The sequence below is a fragment of the Oncorhynchus kisutch genome, linkage group LG7 (genome assembly GCF_002021735.2).
Source record: "Oncorhynchus kisutch isolate 150728-3 linkage group LG7, Okis_V2, whole genome shotgun sequence".
NCBI lineage: Eukaryota > Metazoa > Chordata > Actinopteri > Salmoniformes > Salmonidae > Oncorhynchus > Oncorhynchus kisutch.
This window is the reverse complement of record NC_034180.2, coordinates 24,715,020-24,735,706: the sequence shown is the minus strand read 5'-3', so window position 1 is coordinate 24,735,706 and position 20,687 is coordinate 24,715,020. Positions and strand designations below refer to the sequence as shown.

The 20,687-nt window shown below is 42.8% G+C and overlaps 1 protein-coding gene across 4 annotated transcripts in view; it reads right to left on the bottom strand.

The window, feature by feature from the left end:
* Positions 1–2,144: 2,144 nt before the first annotated feature.
* The window catches only part of LOC109894361 (disheveled-associated activator of morphogenesis 1), an 82,251-nt gene continuing 63,708 nt past the window's right edge, over positions 2,145–20,687 (bottom strand). For 3 of the 4 annotated variants that reach the window (XM_020487798.2, XM_020487797.2, XM_020487801.2), the window contains exons 14-26: positions 18,676–18,954; positions 18,117–18,224; positions 17,128–17,154; positions 15,690–15,787; positions 14,377–14,461; positions 12,632–12,738; positions 10,421–10,509; positions 8,657–8,825; positions 8,397–8,504; positions 7,647–7,707; positions 7,350–7,481; positions 6,101–6,271; positions 2,145–5,788 (exon numbers count right to left, since the gene is read on the bottom strand). In XM_020487798.2, the coding sequence (XP_020343387.1) occupies positions 5,582–5,788; positions 6,101–6,271; positions 7,350–7,481; positions 7,647–7,707; positions 8,397–8,504; positions 8,657–8,825; positions 10,421–10,509; positions 12,632–12,738; positions 14,377–14,461; positions 15,690–15,787; positions 17,128–17,154; positions 18,117–18,224; positions 18,676–18,954 (1,641 nt within the window). In that variant the 3' untranslated portion in view covers positions 2,145–5,581. The remainder of the gene's footprint in view (positions 5,789–6,100; positions 6,272–7,349; positions 7,482–7,646; positions 7,708–8,396; positions 8,505–8,656; positions 8,826–10,420; positions 10,510–12,631; positions 12,739–14,376; positions 14,462–15,689; positions 15,788–17,127; positions 17,155–18,116; positions 18,225–18,675; positions 18,955–20,687) is intronic. The other variant, XM_020487803.2, reaches the window with a different exon arrangement.

Sequence of the window (20,687 nt, the reverse complement as noted above, 5' to 3'; positions counted from 1 at the left end):
TTTTATGGCGGTTTTGGAGCAGTGGCTTCTTCCTTGCTGAGCGGCCTTCAGGTTACGACGATATAGGACTCGTTTTACTGTGGATATAGATACTTTTGCACCCATTTCCTCCAGCAACTTCACAAGGTCCTTTGCTGTTGTTCTGGGATTGATTTGCACTTTTCGCACCAAAGTACGTTCATCTCTAGGAGACAGAACACGTCTCCTTCCTGAGAGGTATGACGGCTGTGTGGTCCCATGGTGTTTATACTTGCGTACTATTGTTTGTACAGATGAACGTGGTACCTTCAGGCGTTTGGATATTGCTCCCAAGGATGAACCAGACTTATGGAGGTCTACAAAAGGTCTTGGCTGATTTCTTTTGATTTTCATGATGTCAAGGAAAGAGGCACTGAGTTTAAAGGTAGGCCTTGAAATACATCCCCAGGTACACCCCCAATTGACTCAAATGATGTCAATTAGCCTATCAGAAGCTTCTAAAGCCATGACATCATTTTCTGGAATTATCCAAGCTGTTTAAGGCACAGTCAACTTAGTGTATGTAAACTTCTGACCCATTGGAATTGTGATACAGTGAATTCTAAGTGAAATAATCTGTCTGTAAACAATTGTTGGAAAAATTACTTGTGTCATGCACAAAGTAGATGTCCTAACCGACTTGCCAAAACTATAGTTTGTTAACAATTTGTGGAGTGTTTGAAAAACGAGTTAATGACTCCAACATAAGTGTAGGTGAACTTCCGACTTCAACTGTACATTGATTGGTTGTATAATCTTATGCTACACAAAGATCAAAGATACATTTTTCTAAACTAATCCAATCTGTAAGTAGTTGGACTTTATTTTGTACCCATTACTGTTACCGAGATGTTTGTTCCAGTTTAGTAGCTTTAGGTAGTCCCATTATTCAATCTTCCATACTATGGCAGACATTCTGAATGCAGGTAGCGGGTGATTAAAAGTACCAATTGTTGAACATCCTCACTCTGGCTGGATTCCAATAGGAATTACATATCACTTTGCAAACCAGCATTATGTGACTTGCAGGCCTGATGTGGCCTGTAAACCTGGAGTTTCCTAACACCAGATTTTATGATATATGCAAAATTGTCATACAAAAATATATTTTTTAAAGGCTAATAAGGCTGCTTGAACCATTCATAGAGGGTTCTAGGAAGAACACTTCAAAGAGAAAATCCTTCATAGAGAGATAACCATTTACAGGGGATTCTATGAAGTACCCTACATAGTGTGGCACCGAAAAGTGTTACCCTATGGGAACACAATGAAGAACCCTATATGTTTCTAGCACCTTTTTTCCCTAAGAGTGTACAAAACAAGCTGTGAGTTGAATTTTGTATTATTGGTGATCAGTTGATAAATAATATTTTGACTTTTCAAACATTTAGAGCACCTGCTCTTTCCATGACATAGACTGACCAGGTGAATTCAATTGAAAGCTATGATCCTATATTGATGTCACTTGTTAAATCCACTTCAGTCAGTGGAGATGAAGGGGGAACAGGTTAAATATTTATTTTTTTACCTTGACACATGGATTGTGTATGGGTGCCATTCAGAGGGTGAATGGGCATGACAAAAGATTGAAGTGCCTTTGAACGGGGTATGGTAGTAGGTGCAATGCTGCTGGGGTTTTCACACTCAACAGAAAATAAGGTCTGAGGTTAACACAGGTTTAAGACAACTTATACATTTTGTTCTATGAGATAATATCAGTCAGTTAACATGACCTTTATGAATTATGAAGCCTTTTTGTGCTTTATGTGATTTTGACTACATAAATCCTTAAAAATGTACTAAGTGACGTTAGCTGATGAAGATTCTCTCATGTGTTTACCACAGACCTTTATTTTTGGCGTTCATTCATTTCCCCATAGGTTTTGGCCAAGGAGCCATGGCGGAGTTAGTGCCTACAAAAAGACGTCATTACTATTGCTGTCTATGTTGCCAGAGGTTTTATCAGTCCCTACTCACAATGCTTTCTGAATGGAATAGTACCCAAAGTAATACAATTAACAAGCAAATTTGTGCCCTCAAAGAATGTCTTGAAAACATGGAAATGGAACCCAAAAATAAGATACTTTTGCACATTGGCCACCAGAGGATGCGCCTTACTATAACACTGAGATGAACCAGTCTTTATTTCTGGAAAACAGAAATACAGTTTAATACAATCCGAGATGAATTACTGGTTGTAGTTTTGACTTGTAAACATTAAAAAAACAGATTCAACAGATAATTAACATCCAAGTTTATTACTTTAGTTTTGAAATAGAAAGTTGTTTAAATAATAATAAAGCTGTATTGAATGAATCCACATACATCAGACATGCTATCACACAGTTAAGTAAGGAGGGTGTTGGTAGAAATGTGACCAAAGGTTTGAGAAAAGGTTTTACTAATTGGGGCAGACAAAATAACTGAAATCTTTCTGCTGTACATGTTATAGTGAGGAATAGCCCATGGTCTTGACTCTCAGTTCCGTTCCATTACACACATTGGATGAAGGCGTCTTCTGTACAGGGGAGTTTTGTTAAGAGCCCCGACGCTGAATCTGAACAATAACGCATCGCTTGCGGTACGGCTTTGGAAGCATAAGGACCTTATGTTATAGATCAGCAAAAAAAGGTTCAATTGATACAGACCTTGATAGGGTTAGGGTTCCCACACGGCCATATCTCTATGTTACAGCGCTTGTTTTTTGGAAAACAGACGGAAGAGGCAACCACCTGTGCTAATTACAGAAGACGGTGCTCGTAACACCTGTGTAAGCGTAGTTCGGGGAGTGTCGTTTTGTCAGATGAAGGCACCCATAGCTGGATCTGTGCAAAACTGCTACAGTAAGTGTATATTTTTTTTTTGAAGGATTCTTTCTGATGAAAGATAAGGGCCATATGTTTCGAAAGCCACATCGCAAGCAATGATTAACGTTTGTAGTTCAAATGAGCCACTCATGGGCGAAGCTAATGGCTGAAAACTGTAGGGAGAAGGAAGACTTCCGCCTAGATTTTTTGAGAGTCAAGTGAGGTGACACTGGAACGGGCATACAGTATGTACATAATATACACATACAGTACCAGTCAAAAGTTTGGACACAGCTACTCATTCCAGGATTTTTTCTTTATTTGTACTATTGTCTACATTGTAGAATAATCAAAACTATTAAATAACATATGGAATCGTGTAGTAACCAAAAAAAAGCGTTAAACAAATCAAATATATATTTTATATTTGAGATTCTTCAAAGTAGCCACCCTTTGCCTTAATGACGCTCTTGGCATTCTCTCAACCAGCTTCATGGGGTAGTCACCTGGAATACATTTCAATTAAACATGTGTGCCTTCTTAAAAGTACATTTGTGGAATTTCTTTCCTTCTTTATGCGTTTGAGCCAATCAGTTGTTTTGTGACAAGGTAGGGGTGTTATACAGAAGATAGCCCTATTTGGTAAAAGACCAAGTCCATATTATGGCAAGAACAGCCCAAATAAGCAAAGAGAAAGGTCAGTCAATGCGGAACATTAAGAACTTTGCATGTTTCTTCAAATGCAGCTGCAAAAACCATCAAGCGCTATGATGAAACTGGCTGTCATGAGGACCGCCACATGAAAGGAAGACCCAGAGTTACCTCTGCTGCAGAAGATAAGGTCAGAGTTAACTGCACCTCAGATTGCAGCCCAAATAAATGCTTCAGAGTTCAAGTAACAGACATCTCAACATCAACTGTTCAGAGACTGCATGAATCAGGCCTTCATGGTCGGATTGCTGCAAAGAAACCACTACTAAAGGACACCAATAATAAGAAAAGACTTGCTTGGGCCAAGAAACACGAGCAATGGACATTAGACCGGTGGAAATCCGTCCTTTGGTCTGATGAGTACATATTTGAGATTTTTGGTTGTGAGATACAGAGTAGGTGAACGGATGATCTCCGCATGTGTGTTTCCCACCGTGAAGCATGGAGGAGGAGGTGTGATGGTGCAGGGGTGCTTTGCTGGTGACATTTTCTGTGATTTATTTAGGATTCAAGGCACACTTAACCAGCATGGCTACCACAGCATTCTGTAGCGATACGCCATCTCATCTGGTTTAGTCTTAGTGGGACTATCATTTGTTTTTCAACAGGACAATGATCAAAACACACCTCCAGGCTGTGTAAAGGCTATTTGACCAAGGAGAGTGATGGAGTGCTGCATCAGATGACCTGGACACCACAATCACCCGACCTCAACAGGGTTGAGATGGTTCGGGATGAGTTGGACCGCAGAGTGAAGGAAAAGCAGCCAACAAGTGCCCAGCATATGTGGGAACTCCTTCAAGGCTGCTGGAAAAGCATTCCTCGTGAACCTGGTTGAGAGAATGCCAAGAGTGTGCAAAGCTGTCATTCACGGCAAGGGGTGGCTACTAGGAAGAATCAAAACTGTATAATATATTTGGATTTGTTTAACATATTTTTGCTTACTACATGGTTCTATTTGTGTTATTTCATAGTTTAGACGTCGTCACTATTATTCTACAATGTAGAAAATAGTACACATAAAGAAACGCCCTTGAACGAGTAGGTGTGTCCAAACTTTTGACTGGTACATGGCAGTAATGAACACAAAAACAAATGTTGGGCTGCATAGTTTCCAGACTGATATCCTCCGGGTGTTAGGATGACCAGAGGAAGAGCAATTTTTTTGGGTAACTCTTCAAATAATATAGAAACAGTGACACTGTCCTTTCAAGTCAGTAGGCCTAAAATTAGATCCTACTCTTCTACAATACTGTATATTTCAGTTCTAATGGAGTATTTTATAGATGAAAGTTATAGGCTCTAATAAAATGGTAATATTGCATCTTTGATTTGGTTTTAAATATCTAAATTAGGTCTTTGCAAAATTGTGATAAAAACAGTATTAAAATGTGTTTCTTGTTATGCGTTTTTGCTCATCTCAAAAACGTAATTCATACATGATGGATTGTGCTTCAAGAGACACTGCTTCTCTGCATGGGGTTGGCATCCTCTACTGTAATCTCTAGAGGTGTCTGACTGACTGAACACAATAGCAGGAAAGAAGTTCCACTTTCTCCCGTTTAAAAGAGGAAATGTGTCGCAGCCGGTGTGTGCGCGTGTGACCCCTGGCTTTCCATTCCACTTCCTGCTCATTTTTGCAGGTAGGAAGGGTCAAGAAGAGTGTCCTACTCCAGGGCAACAGCCCTATGCTATTAAAAAAAGTGTCCCATCCATGACAGGAGAAAAACTGTCATTCAGAGCACAGCATTGTAAAAGTGTAGGTTTTGGCAATTAACACAAATAGCTTAGAGAGTCACTCCTTATCCATAGTTCATGGTTTTCTGAGGAGGTAATATCTTATATGTCTGTTTCCAGATGGACATAAGCTCTGGGTTATTGTTGCTTGAGTAGCAGAAGAGTAAGTAGAGGTCTGTCCACCACCTTTCCTGGTCAGTTCCGTTTTAGAAGTGAATTCTGTCCACTCCCAAAACTGGGGGCATTAGGCTCATGCCAGGACACCAGAGGGCAGCATAGCTTAGCTCCAGTAAGACAGGATTGTTGTTTCAGAGATTCAGTTTGGTGACGGGTCGCTCCCTGCTGGTCTCAGCTGATGAGTTGACACGTTTGCGGTTGCGTTTCATCTTGGACAAGTCCTTATCGAACACCTCCCCGGAGCGCAGGGCTGAAACGAGGTCGTCGAATTCACCGTCCTCCTCACAGTTCTCCTTTGCCTTCTTGGCCTTGCGCTCCTTCTCCCTCTGCTCCTTCAGCTGAGGGGACAAAACAGGAGGAACTTAGTGACTCACACTTACAGTAGCATTGTATTTGGTGTATTGAGTAAATGAGCAGTACAGCAGTACAAGAGTAGTGCTCATTTACAATACTGAGTAAATGAGCACTACTCTTGGCCTACATTTGAGTGTGACTAGGTCAAGAGTAGCTTGCGTATTGTGTAATCTCACAAACACTAGTTTGATACCCATTTGTAATAATTGTTACATAATGAATGGGTGGTGAAATGGTGACCATAGGTGACTCTTTCTAGTGTTGTGGTTGGAGATAGACAATCTTAACAATCTAACCTGTGCTTCCATGCGGGCCCGTCGTTCCTCTTCCTCCTTGCGTCTGCGCATGTTCTCATTCTCCTGCTTAGCGTCAGCGAACGCCTGCAGGAATTGGTCGAAGATTCCAAAGAACTCGTCAGGCTGCATACGGGTTGCATCCTCTCCAAAATGCTGCACTGCCTTCAGAAACTGGAGAGAAAACAAAGTTAGACACCAAGTACTTCAAGATGGTCAAACTTTCTTTCCTGGAAAGAGAAAGGAGTATCTGTGATCCTTCATCAAGATGTAATGAAATGCAGTCTGTGTGTCACAGGTGATTCAGTGTGAATGTAGGTGAACATTCTTTCAGTGATACACTAGGGATGAATGTGTGAGACCTTGTTGCCTGGTTGATTAATCTAGCTTTAAATCAGAACCTACCCCCATCACACCTGGGTTTAAATACTATTTTAAATCCTAACTAATACATTATCTTGGCTTGATTGAGCTTGTCTGGCACATTGGAACCAACAGAACTGTTGCAAATGTTCACCTGGCACTCCAGACAGGGAAGGGCAAACACTCAGTATTTGAAAGATTTCGAATAGTATTTGACCCAGGGTCTAATCTCAACAGAGATAGTGTCTTCCTCCCTGTCATTGTAAAGTGTAATTTGACACATAAATAACCCTCTATCCCCTGCACATGTATCAAATATATTTGGGGGGGGGGGGGGGGGGGAATCGGGGGAAACCACGCCTTTGAAACTGATAGCCTTGACCCATCTTAGTTAAACACTAACTGCCTATATTCAGAGGTTCCAATGTCCACACAGGTAGACTGTAAACCATACTGTGCTCGAGTTACTATGTCATTGAAATACAGTGAAACACGAGGCATAGCATTCCCAGATATATGAGTTGTTTCGATCTTTAAAAGGTGACTTCAAAGCTGCAGTAAGAAGACTGTGTGCTACCTACTTGGTTATGTGGCCAAGGATAATGTTACAGGATTTGCAATGCCCATCAATGATTTTTTTATAGCTCTATTAGAGCTCCTAGTTGTGGAGAGGAGGGGAAAGATGGACAACACGACCCCAACCCCATAGAAATACAACTACTAGAATGTACATTCCCATTCAAGTCAGTGTTCTGTGATGGGTGAACCAACACCCATATTGAGTGTAACCATGAGTGTTCCTGTCAAGTTGCCGTGGTCTGAAGGGCTTTGTCCTCACATACAGACAGACAGACAGCATGGCCCCCAGCCCTCTGCCCCCCGTTCTCACCAGCTCCTTGGCCTCAGTCAGAGAATCATCCACCTCTGAAAAGCTGAAGCTGGCCACAGTGATGAAATGGCTCACCACAGACACAAACTTATCCCCCGAAACCTGAGGAAGACCTCTCTGGAAATCCAGCTCCTACAGGGAACATCATTACAGGAGAATTACATGATTGCCATCAGACAACCCACAACACAAGAGCACAGTACCATGCCCTTGGTAGAGGAGTGTAAGCCTAATTACACTGCCTGAGATATCATGTGTGGCTTCATTAAGGGAAACCAACATAAAATGGCCACTCACCAGCTCCACACTCTTCAGACCAGAGCGTAGATTGTTGATGTCTTTCTCCAGCTCTGTCATACTGAGGATAAGAGGAGAGGAAAGGGAAAGAGAGGGACTGGAGTTTATTCACATGAAGCAATTACAAACCATCTGTTCTCCAATCAAGCTATAACTTAGAGACATGAAATGTGAGACAATAAAACCCAACTTCCTCCCTTCTCACTCAGGAAAGAAATAGATTCAGGCTTCACTAGGTTTTAACAGAAACTAACTAGATTATCTTTATTTGCAACATGTTTTCTTACCGTTTTAGGTTTCCTTAAATCTATAGATTATGCTGTTTGCTATACTATTGTTTTCTTCTGGTAAGACAGGAAACACCTTGACCTACCAAAGGTTCTAGGGTTCACACTTCACACTTCACACATTTGAATTAGGCGCATTAAGGACAACCTGTGCCTCTGACAAATCCAGACTATATAAATAGGACCTTTGACCCTCTATGTAAACAAGGTTTGTAAGGCAACACACACAGCAATACGGTCTTAACCTTTCACATTTTCCACTTAAAGTCAGGCACCATAAATTTAGCTTAGAGAGGAAGACTCAACTTTTACACTGTTGTTACAAGGTTAATTACACACAATTGCTACACAGACATGAAAGCAACTTAGGTTTATCAAACAGTATCGGTAGTGCGTGTGTATGTGTGTGTGATGGGGGTGGAGGGGGGGTTCTGATTCAGTCATCCTTAGCAGCAGTTCTTACTTGACTTTAGCTGCCTCTGGAACACTCTGAAGCTCCTCCTGGAACACAGCCACTTTGGGATACTTCTGCTCCAGGATGGTGATCAGGTAATGCAGCAGAGTAATGTTCCTACAAACACAAACATCATATACATCACACACAACGTCATTCTCTTTTAAACTTAGAGTTGTGTCATTTGGACAGGTCTCCTATGTACAGTACAAGTCATTTTTCATATCAATAGAGTATATATATGATATATAAACCAGACCATTTCTTACTTGTCAATGCTGGACTTGGTGTCAGCGATCTTGTTGAGTGAGGACACTTTGAAGCCATAGGCGTTTCCCCTCTGGCCCTTGTTCATGTAGTTACCAAAGGCCAGGACCACTTCCAGAAGCTGCTTGAGGTTGCGGCTCTGCAGCATCTCTTTAGAGGCCCTGGTTAGAGCTGGGGAGAGGAAGAAGTTACGAGGATGCCTAGTTAAATAAAGGTTAAATAAAAATGTAAGTCAGTTAAGAACAAATTCTTATTTACAATGATGGTCTACCAGGGAACAGTGGGTTAACTTCCTTGTTTAGGGGCAGAACAACAGATTTTTACCTTGTCAGCTCGGAGATTTGATCTAGCAACCTTTCGGTTACTGGCCCAAAGCTCTAACCACTAGGCTACCTGCCGCCCCAAAAGACATTGGTTGAATCCCAAATGGCATCCTAGTCCCTATAAAGGCTCATACATACACTACATGACCAAAAGTATGTGGACACCTGCTCAAAATCATGGTCATTAATATGGAGTTGGTCCCCCCTTTGCTGCTATAACAGCCTCCCCTCTTCTGGGAAGGCTTTCCACTAGATGTTGGAACATTGTTGCGGGGACTTGCTTCCATTCAGCCACAAAAGCATTAGTGAGGTTGGACACTGATGTTGGGCGATAAAGCCTGGCTCGCAGTAAGCGTTCTAATTCATCCCAAAAGGTGTTTGATGGGGTTGAGGTCAGGGCTCTGTGCAGGCCAGTCAAGTTCTTCCACACTGATCTCAACAAACCATTTCTGTATGGACCTTGCTTTGTGCACGGGGCATTGTCATGCTCCTACAATGTTATTGTATGCTGTAGCGTTAAGATTTCCCTTCACTGGAACTAAGGGGCTTAGCCCGATCCATGAAAAACAGCCCCAGACCATTCCTCCTCCACCAAACTTTACAGTTTGCACTATGCATTTGGGCAGGTAGAGTTCTCCTGGCATCTGCCAAACCCATATTCGTCCGTCAGACTGCCAGATGGTGAAGCGTGATTCAACACTCCAGAGAACACATTTCCAGTGCTCCAGAGTCCAATGGCGGCGAGCTTTACACCACTCGAGGCGACGCTTGGCATTGCGCATGGTGATATTAGGCTCCTGTGCAGCTGCTCGGCTATGGAAACCCATTTCATGAAGCTCTTAACGAACAGTTCTTGTGCTGACATTGCTTCCAGAAGCAGTTTGGAACTGGTTGTCAGTGTTGCATCCGAGGACAGACTATTTTTACACGCTTCAGCACTTGGCGGGTCCCATTCTATGAGCTTGTGTGGTCTACCACTACGCGGCTGAGCCTTTGTTGCTCCTAGACGTTTCCACTTCACAATAACAACACTTACAGTTGAGCGGGGCAGCTCTAACAGGACAGAAATTTGGCGAACTGACTTGTTGGAAAGGTGGCATCCTATGACGGTGCCACATTGGAAGTCACTGAGCTCCTCAGTAAGGCCATTCTACTGCCAATGTTTGTCAACGGAGATCACATGGCTGTGTGCTCGATTTTATACACCTGTCAGCAACATGTGTGGCTGAAATAGCCAAATCCACTAATGTGAAGGTGTGTCCACATACTTTTGTATATATAGTGTACCTTTAACACCTTAGATAGCATTATATCTGCAGGCTTTGATTATTGCCAGCATCTCTCATTCGAGTATGTTTACATTTGATTCCACAGTCCAACCAGTTATTAAAAAGGTTTAAAGTTAGATCATTTGAGCATCGAACATTGTAAAGAAAATCCTACCTTCAACTTTAGGTTTGACTTCGACGATTCTTTCAGCAAACTTCTTTTTGAAGTAGAGGGACTGCAACCTCTGCTGGTAATGGTTGATCCTGTATTGTAGTTTGAAGTGAAAAGGTTCATTAGGAGTTTACATAGATACAACGCTCCACTGAAACGGTTTGTGTAATATGGTATGACGTCCTAAATGAAGGGCATGAACTTTTGAATAGAAAGACAGTTTTTGGGGGTTTTGTTCATACATTTGATCAACAATCGGGGTTAAATGACTTTGACCTCATTCTGAGGTTTTGTGACAAAAAAACAACAACATTTTTGCAACATCTTTTACAAATGATCTTACTGGATTAAATACCCAACATGGAAAACTCAGAGCACATTTAATAAAGAAGCTCCTTTCCTTCTCCCTGCCCAAACGCTGTTTCCATGGCTACAATGTTTTCAGGAAGCCAAAACACAAACGTCGCCAGATCCTGGAAGGAAGTCTCTATTCCCATAGTAAACGGCTTGATACATCATGGAAAAAATGGTGCTGGTGCTACACTTGTACATTAGAACCTGCACATTGTTTCCCTTCCTGTAATCTAGTAATCCAATCTTCATTTGTAACACAGAATGCTCATTAAAGCGAGAGCTATTAAAACAGTGAGCCCTATCCCTGGGGTTTTGTTCTTTGTTGCTGCGCGAGCCGAGAATGTCTCCCCAGGGGGGCTTCATATTAATTCATGAACAATATGAGGTACATGGAAAGTTCAGCTGCCTGCCGCCACCTACACACCAGCCTCCCCCTCAACCACAGCCTCCCCCTTAGCTTGTAGACAGTGACTCAAAGAATAATCCAAAGAAATCAACCATTTACACACACATATATTATACTTAAAACATAATATTAATAATCATCATAATTTGGTGGGTGCTTATTTGTCTTGTTACACATGGTTTGAAATGGAAATGTGTTTTTTGCATATCCCAACTCCCCCTGAGAGTGAACATTGAGCAATTAAGTCCCTTGAGTCCCTTGAGTCCCTTGCCTTGCACAGAAAGGGTACAGAAAGATTTTTCACCTTGTTGGCTCAGGAATTTGAACTAGTGACCTTTCGGTTACTGTCCCAATGCTCTAACCACTAGGCTACCTGCCACCACAAAAAAAAAAAAACAGTTTGGGGGCTGAATCTCGTAAGTATAGTCCATAGTGAATTAAATGGAGAGCATCTATTTGACCTAAACAGGTCCAAATACAGTGCTGTTAATTTGATTTACTAAAGAACGATCCCAATCCTTCCACACTCCCCAAACCCTCACTGGACCAATGGCCTTCACTGGCACCTTTTTAATGTCTAGAGTGATGTCCCTCAGCAGTTAGATATGCCAAAGAGATTTATGTTAAAAAGACGTTCACATCCAGCTAGCATGTGTCACTGTGTGTCATACATATGCTCCTGGTGTTGTAAAACAATGAGGGGATTCAATTCATCTGGCCTGGGCGCCCAGGTTGGTGTGCTTTGCACTGGGTGAAAGTTGATTACATTCGTTATGGAACCGGGCTGCCTCCGGGCATGAGCTAGGTGGCCCATTCAAAGCCTAACAAAATTCTAGCATACTGTATGGAAAAGAGATGTTGTATGTTTCTGGGCGATGCACCATTCTGCCTTGTTGACAACATAACCGAGAAGCGCAGATTACTGTTCCATTTGAGAAGGGCACTCCTCCCTCACAATTCAAGTCATGGGCCATAGACCAGCATTATCGAATCCGCCCAATGATCGGTCTCAATTTTATTACAATACTATAAAAAGCCTGAACTGGCGCAAACCCAGAGAAAATGATTTAGTGTAGAGGTGATGACTAACGGCGAATAAACTGTAAGCTATAAAACAAAGACAGTCACACACTCCATATGTATAAACTCCCAATAATTTATTGGGTAAAACACCAACATTTCGGCATCGCTGTGCCTTCTTCAGGGTGATACTATAAACACAGAACGTGTTGTTACAGTAAACCGACAATGGAGTCTGGCCCTGATGAAGACAACTTTTTAACAATTAAGTAGTTTTTAAGTCAACTTCCCTTGTCATCCAAGAGCACCTGAGTATGTTCCAGTATACCAACAACAAAATAACATCCTGTGGCTAGTGCCTAATATGGGGAATGTAGTGATACACTTTGTAATAGTACCAATTTTGTATTATGATACCGAAACGAAGTCCGTACCTGCTCATCTCGTAGAGGAAGCGGTCAGCTTTGGCCATGCGGTCCAGCTCATGCTTGTGCTCCTCCAGGAGATCCACGTCACTCTTCTCTGGGACAAACTTTAGCAGCTGGACAGGAACACAACAGGGGGAGAAGACTGTTACCAAGAGAGATCTTGTACATCCACATGCTAATCCCCATATAGATTCACTGTGATAGCTAATGTGTGGTGAGCTTTCTGGTGCAAAATGTAAGGTAAGGCGAGTTTCCACCTTACTAAGTAAAGACAGCATTCCGATCCTTTAAACCCTTGCTAAATTACCTACGCCATCCGGGCAGGGCCATGTCCCACCCCTACAAATACTCCAATCCGTCACTAACCCAGTCCCCTTATTTAGGTCCCTAAAGCAACAGCAACAAAAAGTCTTATAAAACTGGATTATCCTTCAAGTACTCTCACATCTATTTGAAATTACTATAGTATTTCACCTAGTAACCATCATAATTATGGGGCGACAAAAAACATGAAGGCTCAGTGGTTTTGAGAAAAGTTTAACAGGATGAGGAAGGAAGAAAACGTGACAAACTGTATCAAAAATGCAGAGTTTTATGGTTACACGTCATCAATTAGTCGTCATCAAAGCATCACCTGTAAGGTGGAAGCTAAATGGTGGAAGCTGCTGATACCTATCCAGACCCTTCAGATCTGCAAACATCGAAGGGTTAGGGGGATGGATCATGATCCCCCCCCCCCCCCTTGGGTTGTGCAATGGCGGAGATCTTTGTGGGCTATACTCGGTCTTGTCTCAAGATGGTAAGTTGGTGGTTGAAGATATCCCTCTAGTGGCGTGGGGGCTGTGCTTTGGCAAAGTGGGTGGGGTTCTATCCTGCCTGTTTGGCCCTGTCCGGGGGTATCGTCGGACAGGGCCACAGTGTCTCCCGACCTCTCCTGTCTCAGCCTCCAGTATTTATGCTGCAGTAGTTTATGTGCCGGGGGGCTAGGGTCAGTCTGTTATATCTGGAGTACTTCTCCTGTCTTATCCGGTGTCCTGTGGGAATTTAAGTATGCTCTCTCTAATTCTCTCTCTCTCTCAGAGGACCTGAGCCCTAGGACCATGCCTCAGGACTACCTGGCCTGATGACTCCTTGCTGTCCCAAGTCCACCTGGCTGTGCTGCTGCTCCAGTTTCAACTGTTCTGCCTGCGGCTATGGAACCCTGACGTGTTCACCGGATGTGCTACCTGTCCCAGACCTGCGGTTTTCAACTCTCTAGAGACAGCAGGAGCGGTAGAGATACTCTGAATGATTGGCTATGAAAAGCCAACTGACATTTACTCCTAAGGTGCTGACCTGTTGCACCCTCGACAACCACTGTGATTATTATTACTTGACCCTGCTGGTCATCTATGAACATTTTAACATCTTGGCAATGTTCTGTTATGATCTTCACCCGGCACAGCCAGAAGAGGACTGGCCAACCCTCATTGCCTGGTTCCTCTAGGTTTCTTCCTAGGTTCTGGCCTTTCTAGGGAGTTTTTCCTAGCCACCGTGCTTCTACACCTGCATTGCTTGCTGTTTGGGGTTTTAGGCTGGGTTGCTGTACAGCACTTTGAGATATCAGCTGATGTAAGAAGGGCTTTATAAATACATTTGATTTGATGGATCGGATAGGAATTGGGACCTGCTATATGGTATAAAGCCATTAAGCCGCTACAGTAGAGAGGAGGGCTACATGCTGTATGAGTGAGTGAGAGAGGAGGGCCCACCTGCTCCAGCATGTCTTTGGGCAGGTCCTCCTGTTCGTCCATAGTCAGGATGGCCCTCTTGATCTCCTCATTGGTCAGCTTCAGGCTGCAACACAACAGCATCAGCATTACCACAGAGGACTACTGTACACCAGTTCTAAATGGTCAACAAGAGAGGACACCAGTTGTACCAGTTAATGCCTTGTTATGGGTGTGTTTACTTTTTGTTTCAAAAGTAATGTGAAATGCATTCCTGTTATGTAATGTACTGTTCTACATGTGTCACCTCAAACAATTATCAGTTAGTATCCATTTTGAAAAGTACTAAGTGTCAGTTAAAAAGAAAGTAATGTCCAGAACTTAATATCGTGTGCCGCACACATTCAGCAGTTGCAGAGACAGAGTCAATATTTCAAGTCACAGCTATTAGAAAGAGCCAGCCAGCCAGAGAGAGCAGGTGGCAGAAAGCCTGGTGGTTCTGCTCTTTGAAAAGCTCCATTGGCAAACAAACACCCTCATCATCTGAGCCTGAAGCCCTAGCCTACCACAGCAGACCACGGTGCTTTCTGACAGGACCTCTCACAGTCCAAATACCTGATTTAGGCACACACTAATGACAGAGCAATTAAGATTCAGTCATGTCAATTTTATTAAATAAATGTACATATTAGCCTTATTCAAAGTGTTGGCTTAGTCTGAAAAGGCTTGTTAATGCATAATTGACACCACTTTGCAGAAATAAAAAAAATTCAGGTCTGCAAGTTCGAAAAAAGGAATGAACCGCTGTTCATAAACCACAAATATTGAATGAGACTTTAAATACAGGAAGCAATCAAAATAGCTGAATCCCTTAAACTTTCAGGTTTCTTTTACAAGTGTTTAAATTGAAGGATAGCTACATGAAATTAACTTAGTAGAAAGGACACAGGCCTCTGTTTGTGGTTGCTGCCATGGAGACCAGGGATGACAGTAATGAAGCAGCAAATAGTTCCTGGCCAACATCATCCCGTTACAAAGTACATATTTTATTCTTGGCTGCACTTGATGTTTAAACACATTGTCAAATATGAAAAATTATCTCTCAACTTGAGTCGAAGTTGATGTAAATACAGAATTGCTCAAATGGTAGATTAAATACGAATTGAATGTACACACTTGGCTGTGTACGTTAACAAATGAAGTGTGTGTGTGTTTGTACGCGTACAAGTACGTGTGTGGAAAAAGACATTTCAAGCACCCATCAGATGGACACGATCACAATAAGTGATCTCCACTAATATAAGTAGGACATACTTCTGCAATGATGTCATGGGGTAGAAAGGTCAAATACTAACCGAGAGAGGAGGATGTTACAGTTCTGGGCTCTGCGACCGTCAATGACTGACAGCTCCTTGACCTTCTTGGAGGTCACAGTATCATCTTCGGACTCTTTCTGGAAGGAGAATATTTGGGAGGGAAGGAAGAGTTTGAACATGAACCGTAATTAGCTGAACTTCACATTCCGTTCATGTATACAGAATATTGTATAATTTATCACACTAAGGCACTTTGGGATGGAGGCTAGCACGCAGAACAGCTCATTCTTTTTGTACTACTGTACATAACCTTAAATTATACTCTACCATCAAGCTAGATTTAGACAGCTTTACTGTTTAATAAACACCCAATTGTAAATCACTCATCATACTTAAGCACTTTTAGATGCAGTATTTGCTGAACACAGCAAATGCTTGTGACTACATGACCTTAAATGATACTCTCTCTGGGAGGAAGAGCCACACCTAATACACCAGGGTTATATTCATTAGGGAACACGTAGAAAAATATTTTGCAACGTAAAACAAAAAATTTGTGTTTCCTATTGTACAAGCCCAAGTAGTCCTTGCTTGTCTCAGTCAGTATTCAAATGTGTGCGTAATGAATAAGATCCAGGAATAACAGTGCCCCATGCTATGCTAGGTGGAGGGCTGTGGCTGACTCACACCTGCATACAGTTTAGCTGTTGATCAACGTCAATAGGAACAAGTGTTTTTAAGGCCTCTTCCATTTCACCATCTGCTGGTACATAGTAACCAGACCACAAAACAGACACACACACACGCACATACACACACAAAGACTAGACACGATACCCATATGCATCCACCATAAACCCTAACAAAAGCCCAGGATGCACAGGAGACACACAGTATGAACATAAAACAGCAAATTGTTCCTTGGACTGGGTCAGTATTTGAAACTGCCAAATGGAGGACAGCTGTGAAACAGGCTGTGTGAAATAGTGTGTTTGGCGATCAATTGCTTCACCCCAAGAATACAGGAGAGATTTGTTTTTGGAAAACGGAGATCTGGCACTTTTTTATAGTTGCAAGACTCCAGCTGTTTGCAGAATTGACTGCGTGCCACAAAACCAATTTGGCTAATTATGTTCAGAAACATCTTGAAATGATAACCAATAAAACAGTTCATTCAAACATCATGTTGGTGTGTTTAGAAGTACAGTATATTCTAAAAGTCTTGATTGAAAGAATAAATCCACAGAAACACAGAGATGGAGGCTGCAGGAAGACATGGCTTTCACAAGTATTTCACCTACGGACACACATACACACAGAGACACACGATCCCCATAGACATAAACAGGACAGAGACAAGGAGAGAGAGCAAGCGAGAAAGAGAGCAGCGTACGATGAAGGACGGTAGCAAGCATCAAGACAGAAGCATCACAGAAGCAGAGTAGGGTAAACGTCAGAGAGGTCAGAGGTCACTCACCTTGTTATTGTTCATTGTTAAGAAGTCCTAATCAGGTAGGTGGGCAGGAAGCAAGGAAGATTCGGCATTCATTATTAATCAGAACAAGCGTGCAGTAGGCTATGTATGGTGAAATACAGGGCCAGCTCAGCGGCCATTTATGCATTTGTTTGTGAGGAAAAGCGGAATCATGAGTCAGAGATGCAAATTAACTCTGTTCAGACACATCATAAACAGCATGGCTTAAAATTTATAAATTCCTTATACAACAAAAGGAATTCAATTTGATGCAACTTTATTTATACTTTTAATGGGCAGTTAGTAATGGGAATTGGGCCCTAGTCTAACCTTTCCAATCACAGACTTTTTAGGTTGGTTAAAGGAAAAGGTATGGGAAAAGTGATATCTGGAGGATTTCAACTGAACTAGAATAGACATTGTGGACATATAAAGGCTTCATGAAAAATGCCACTTCTCATGCAGCATCATCAGTAAACTATCCAAGGACCATGTTATCAGCATGGCTACTTCCTGTTCCAAACATTCATTCCGTCTGGGAACACTCACAAAGTAGATGATTCAATTGATCGGACCTACAAAAAACAAAAAAGCTAGCCTGGTCCCAGATCTGTTTGTGCTCTCTTGCCAAGCCTTAAGGTCATTGTCACCATAGGAGTTGGCAAGACAGCACAAACCGATCTGAGACCAGGCTATAGTAAAATGCTCTGTAATGGCCTGATTGCCCTTTAAGCCAGTTCCAGACAATGTGTTGAGAAGTGCTGCTGGAAGGATTCAGTTACAGAGTGCAATGGCATGCATGTGTTTATCACTAGCTAGAAGTGTTTGTTAGAACAGCATGGTCAGTGGCCATGGAAACACTCAAAGTAGTTACATGCAAATTGTTAAGAAGTGATTTGAGGTCTTGTGTCCTGTGCTTAAGGATGAATTGCTATATACTGAAATGCCTTTTCCCTACAGTAATACTTTGGTATTTAGGTGTTAAACTATACCTGCTGTCTCTGGTATGCAGAGAAGGTCTTCTCGATGTCCTCAAGGTCCAGGATTTTGAAAACCTTGATGTCATCGACATCCGTCCACACAGTGCCCTCCAGCTTATTCTGCAACAAAACAGCCCCCATCCATAACTAAGACTGTAAAAGCCATACACACACCCGTGGAACTCTAGAGGTTACAACAACAACATATAAACACGTCTAGGGCTGGTTTGCGATATTGATTTCATGCCATTGTGCAAACAATGCAAGAGATAAAGCATTGGGTAAAAAGGCAATCCTTATCCTTCATTCCCCCTGGACAGTCAGATGTAGCTACAAAAACCTCTGTTCTGTCTGCCTTGTCAGCACAGCACTCACTCCCTCTGTACTAGACAGATATGCACAAAAAAATGTAATTACTGGCTTTGTCCAAAATGACACCCTATTCCCTATTAAGTGCATTACTTTTGACCATGGTCCATAGAGGTCTGGTCGAAATTAGTGCACTTCATGGGGAATAGGGTGCCATTTTGGACGCATTCCATCACGTTCTGACTAAGCAGAACTCACTGACCTCAGCCAGCTTGGCCCAGTTGAATGACTTCAGTGGGTTGGAAGGCTGGGGGATGTTCTTTTTCAGCCCTGGTCCCATGGGAGCTCCAGGTGGAGGAGGGGGACCCATGCCTGGAGGAGGAGGAGGGCCACCGGGTGGAGGTGGTGGTGGTGGAGGCATGCCCCCAGGGGGTGGTGGAGGGGGTGGGGGCGTGGCAGCCTGCATGGGAAGGGGTGGTATGGGACCTCCAGGGGCCCCAGGTATGAGTGGATGGCCACCAGGAACACTTGCATTTGGCCTCTGAAATAAATGGGACACATTGGGATGTGTATTCGATTAGTACTGGATGTATTACAATAATTTCTGTTACATAATGGAAATCATAGAAGCACTCTGTACTAGCTAGAGCAGTTCTAATCAACATATATTGATTTGGAAGAACATCACAAGGCAATGTTGTTGTTCATGTCTAACTGTGCAGTAATCAAACATCCTGTGTATCCACTCCTAAACTGAACGGCTAAGGGGAATCTCAATCGCACTCCACTGCCCTTTCACACATGGACAAAAGGAACACCTATGTGAGAATGCTGTTCATTGACTACAGCTCAGCATTCAACACCATAGTGCCCACGAAGCTCATCACTAAGCTAAGGACCCTGGGACTAAACACCTCCCTCTGCAACTGGATCCTGGACTTGCTGACGGGCCGCCCCCAGGTGATATGGGTAGGCAACAACACGTTTGCCACGTTGATCCTCAACACTCTAGCCCCTCAGGTGTGTGTACTTAGTCCCCTCCTGTACTCCCTGTTCACCCACGACTGCGTGGCCAAACACGACTCCAACACCATCATTAAGTTTGCTGATGTCACAACGATGGTAGACCTGATCACCGACAACGATGAGACAGCCTATAGGGAGGAGGTCAGAGAACTGGCAGTGTGGTGCCAGGACAACAATCTCTCCCTCAATGTGAGCAAGACAAAGGAGCTGATCGTGGACTACAGAAAAAGGCGGGCCGAACAGTCCCCCATTAACATCGACGGGGCTGTAGTGGAGCTGGTCGAGAGTTTCAAGGTCCTTGGTGTCCACATCACCAACGATCTATCATGGTCCAAACACACCAAGACAGTCATGAAGAGGGCACATCCAAACCTTTCCCCCTCAGGAGACTGAAAAGATCTGGCATGGGTCCCCAGATCCTCAAAAAATTATACAGCTGCACCATCGAGCGCATCCTGACCGGTTGCATTAATGCCTGGTATGGCAACTACTCGGCATCTGACCGTAAGGAGCTACAGAGGGTAGTGCTTACGGCCCAGTACATCACTGGGGCCAAGCTTCCCGCCATCCAGGACCTATATAATAGGCGGAGTCAGAGGAAAGACCATAAAATTGTCAAGAGACTCCAGTCAACCAGTCATGAACAGCAAGCGGTACAGGAGCGCTAAGTCTAGGACCAAGCCAAAAGACTGCTGAACAATTCATCAAATGTCCACCGGACTATTTACATTGACCACCATTTGTTTTGTAAACTGCTGCTACTCGCTGTTTATTAACTATGCATAGTCACTTCACCCCTACCTACATGTACAAATGACCTCAACTAGCCTGTACCCCCGCAAATTGACTCGGTACCGGTACCCCCTGTATATAGCCTCGTTATTGTTATTGTGTTACTTTTTAATTTATTTTATTTGGTCAATATATTCTTAACTCTTCCTGAACTGCTCTGTTGGTTAAGGGCTTGTAAGTAAGCATTTCACGGTAAGGTCTACACTTGTTGAATTCAGTGCATGTGACAAATACAGTTTGATTTGATTTGAAAAGAGGACATTAGCCTGGCCCCAGATCTGTTTGTGCTGTATAGCCAACTGCTATGGTTGTTGTTTAGCACGCAATTATCGTAGGAATTCGCAAGACAGCAGGCTATGTTGTTGTTCATATACCACTGTACTATAACCAAAGCATCCTGCCTTTATTCCTGATTGGAAAAGCTAAAAGAAGGAGTAAGGTGTAAAGATGTGATAG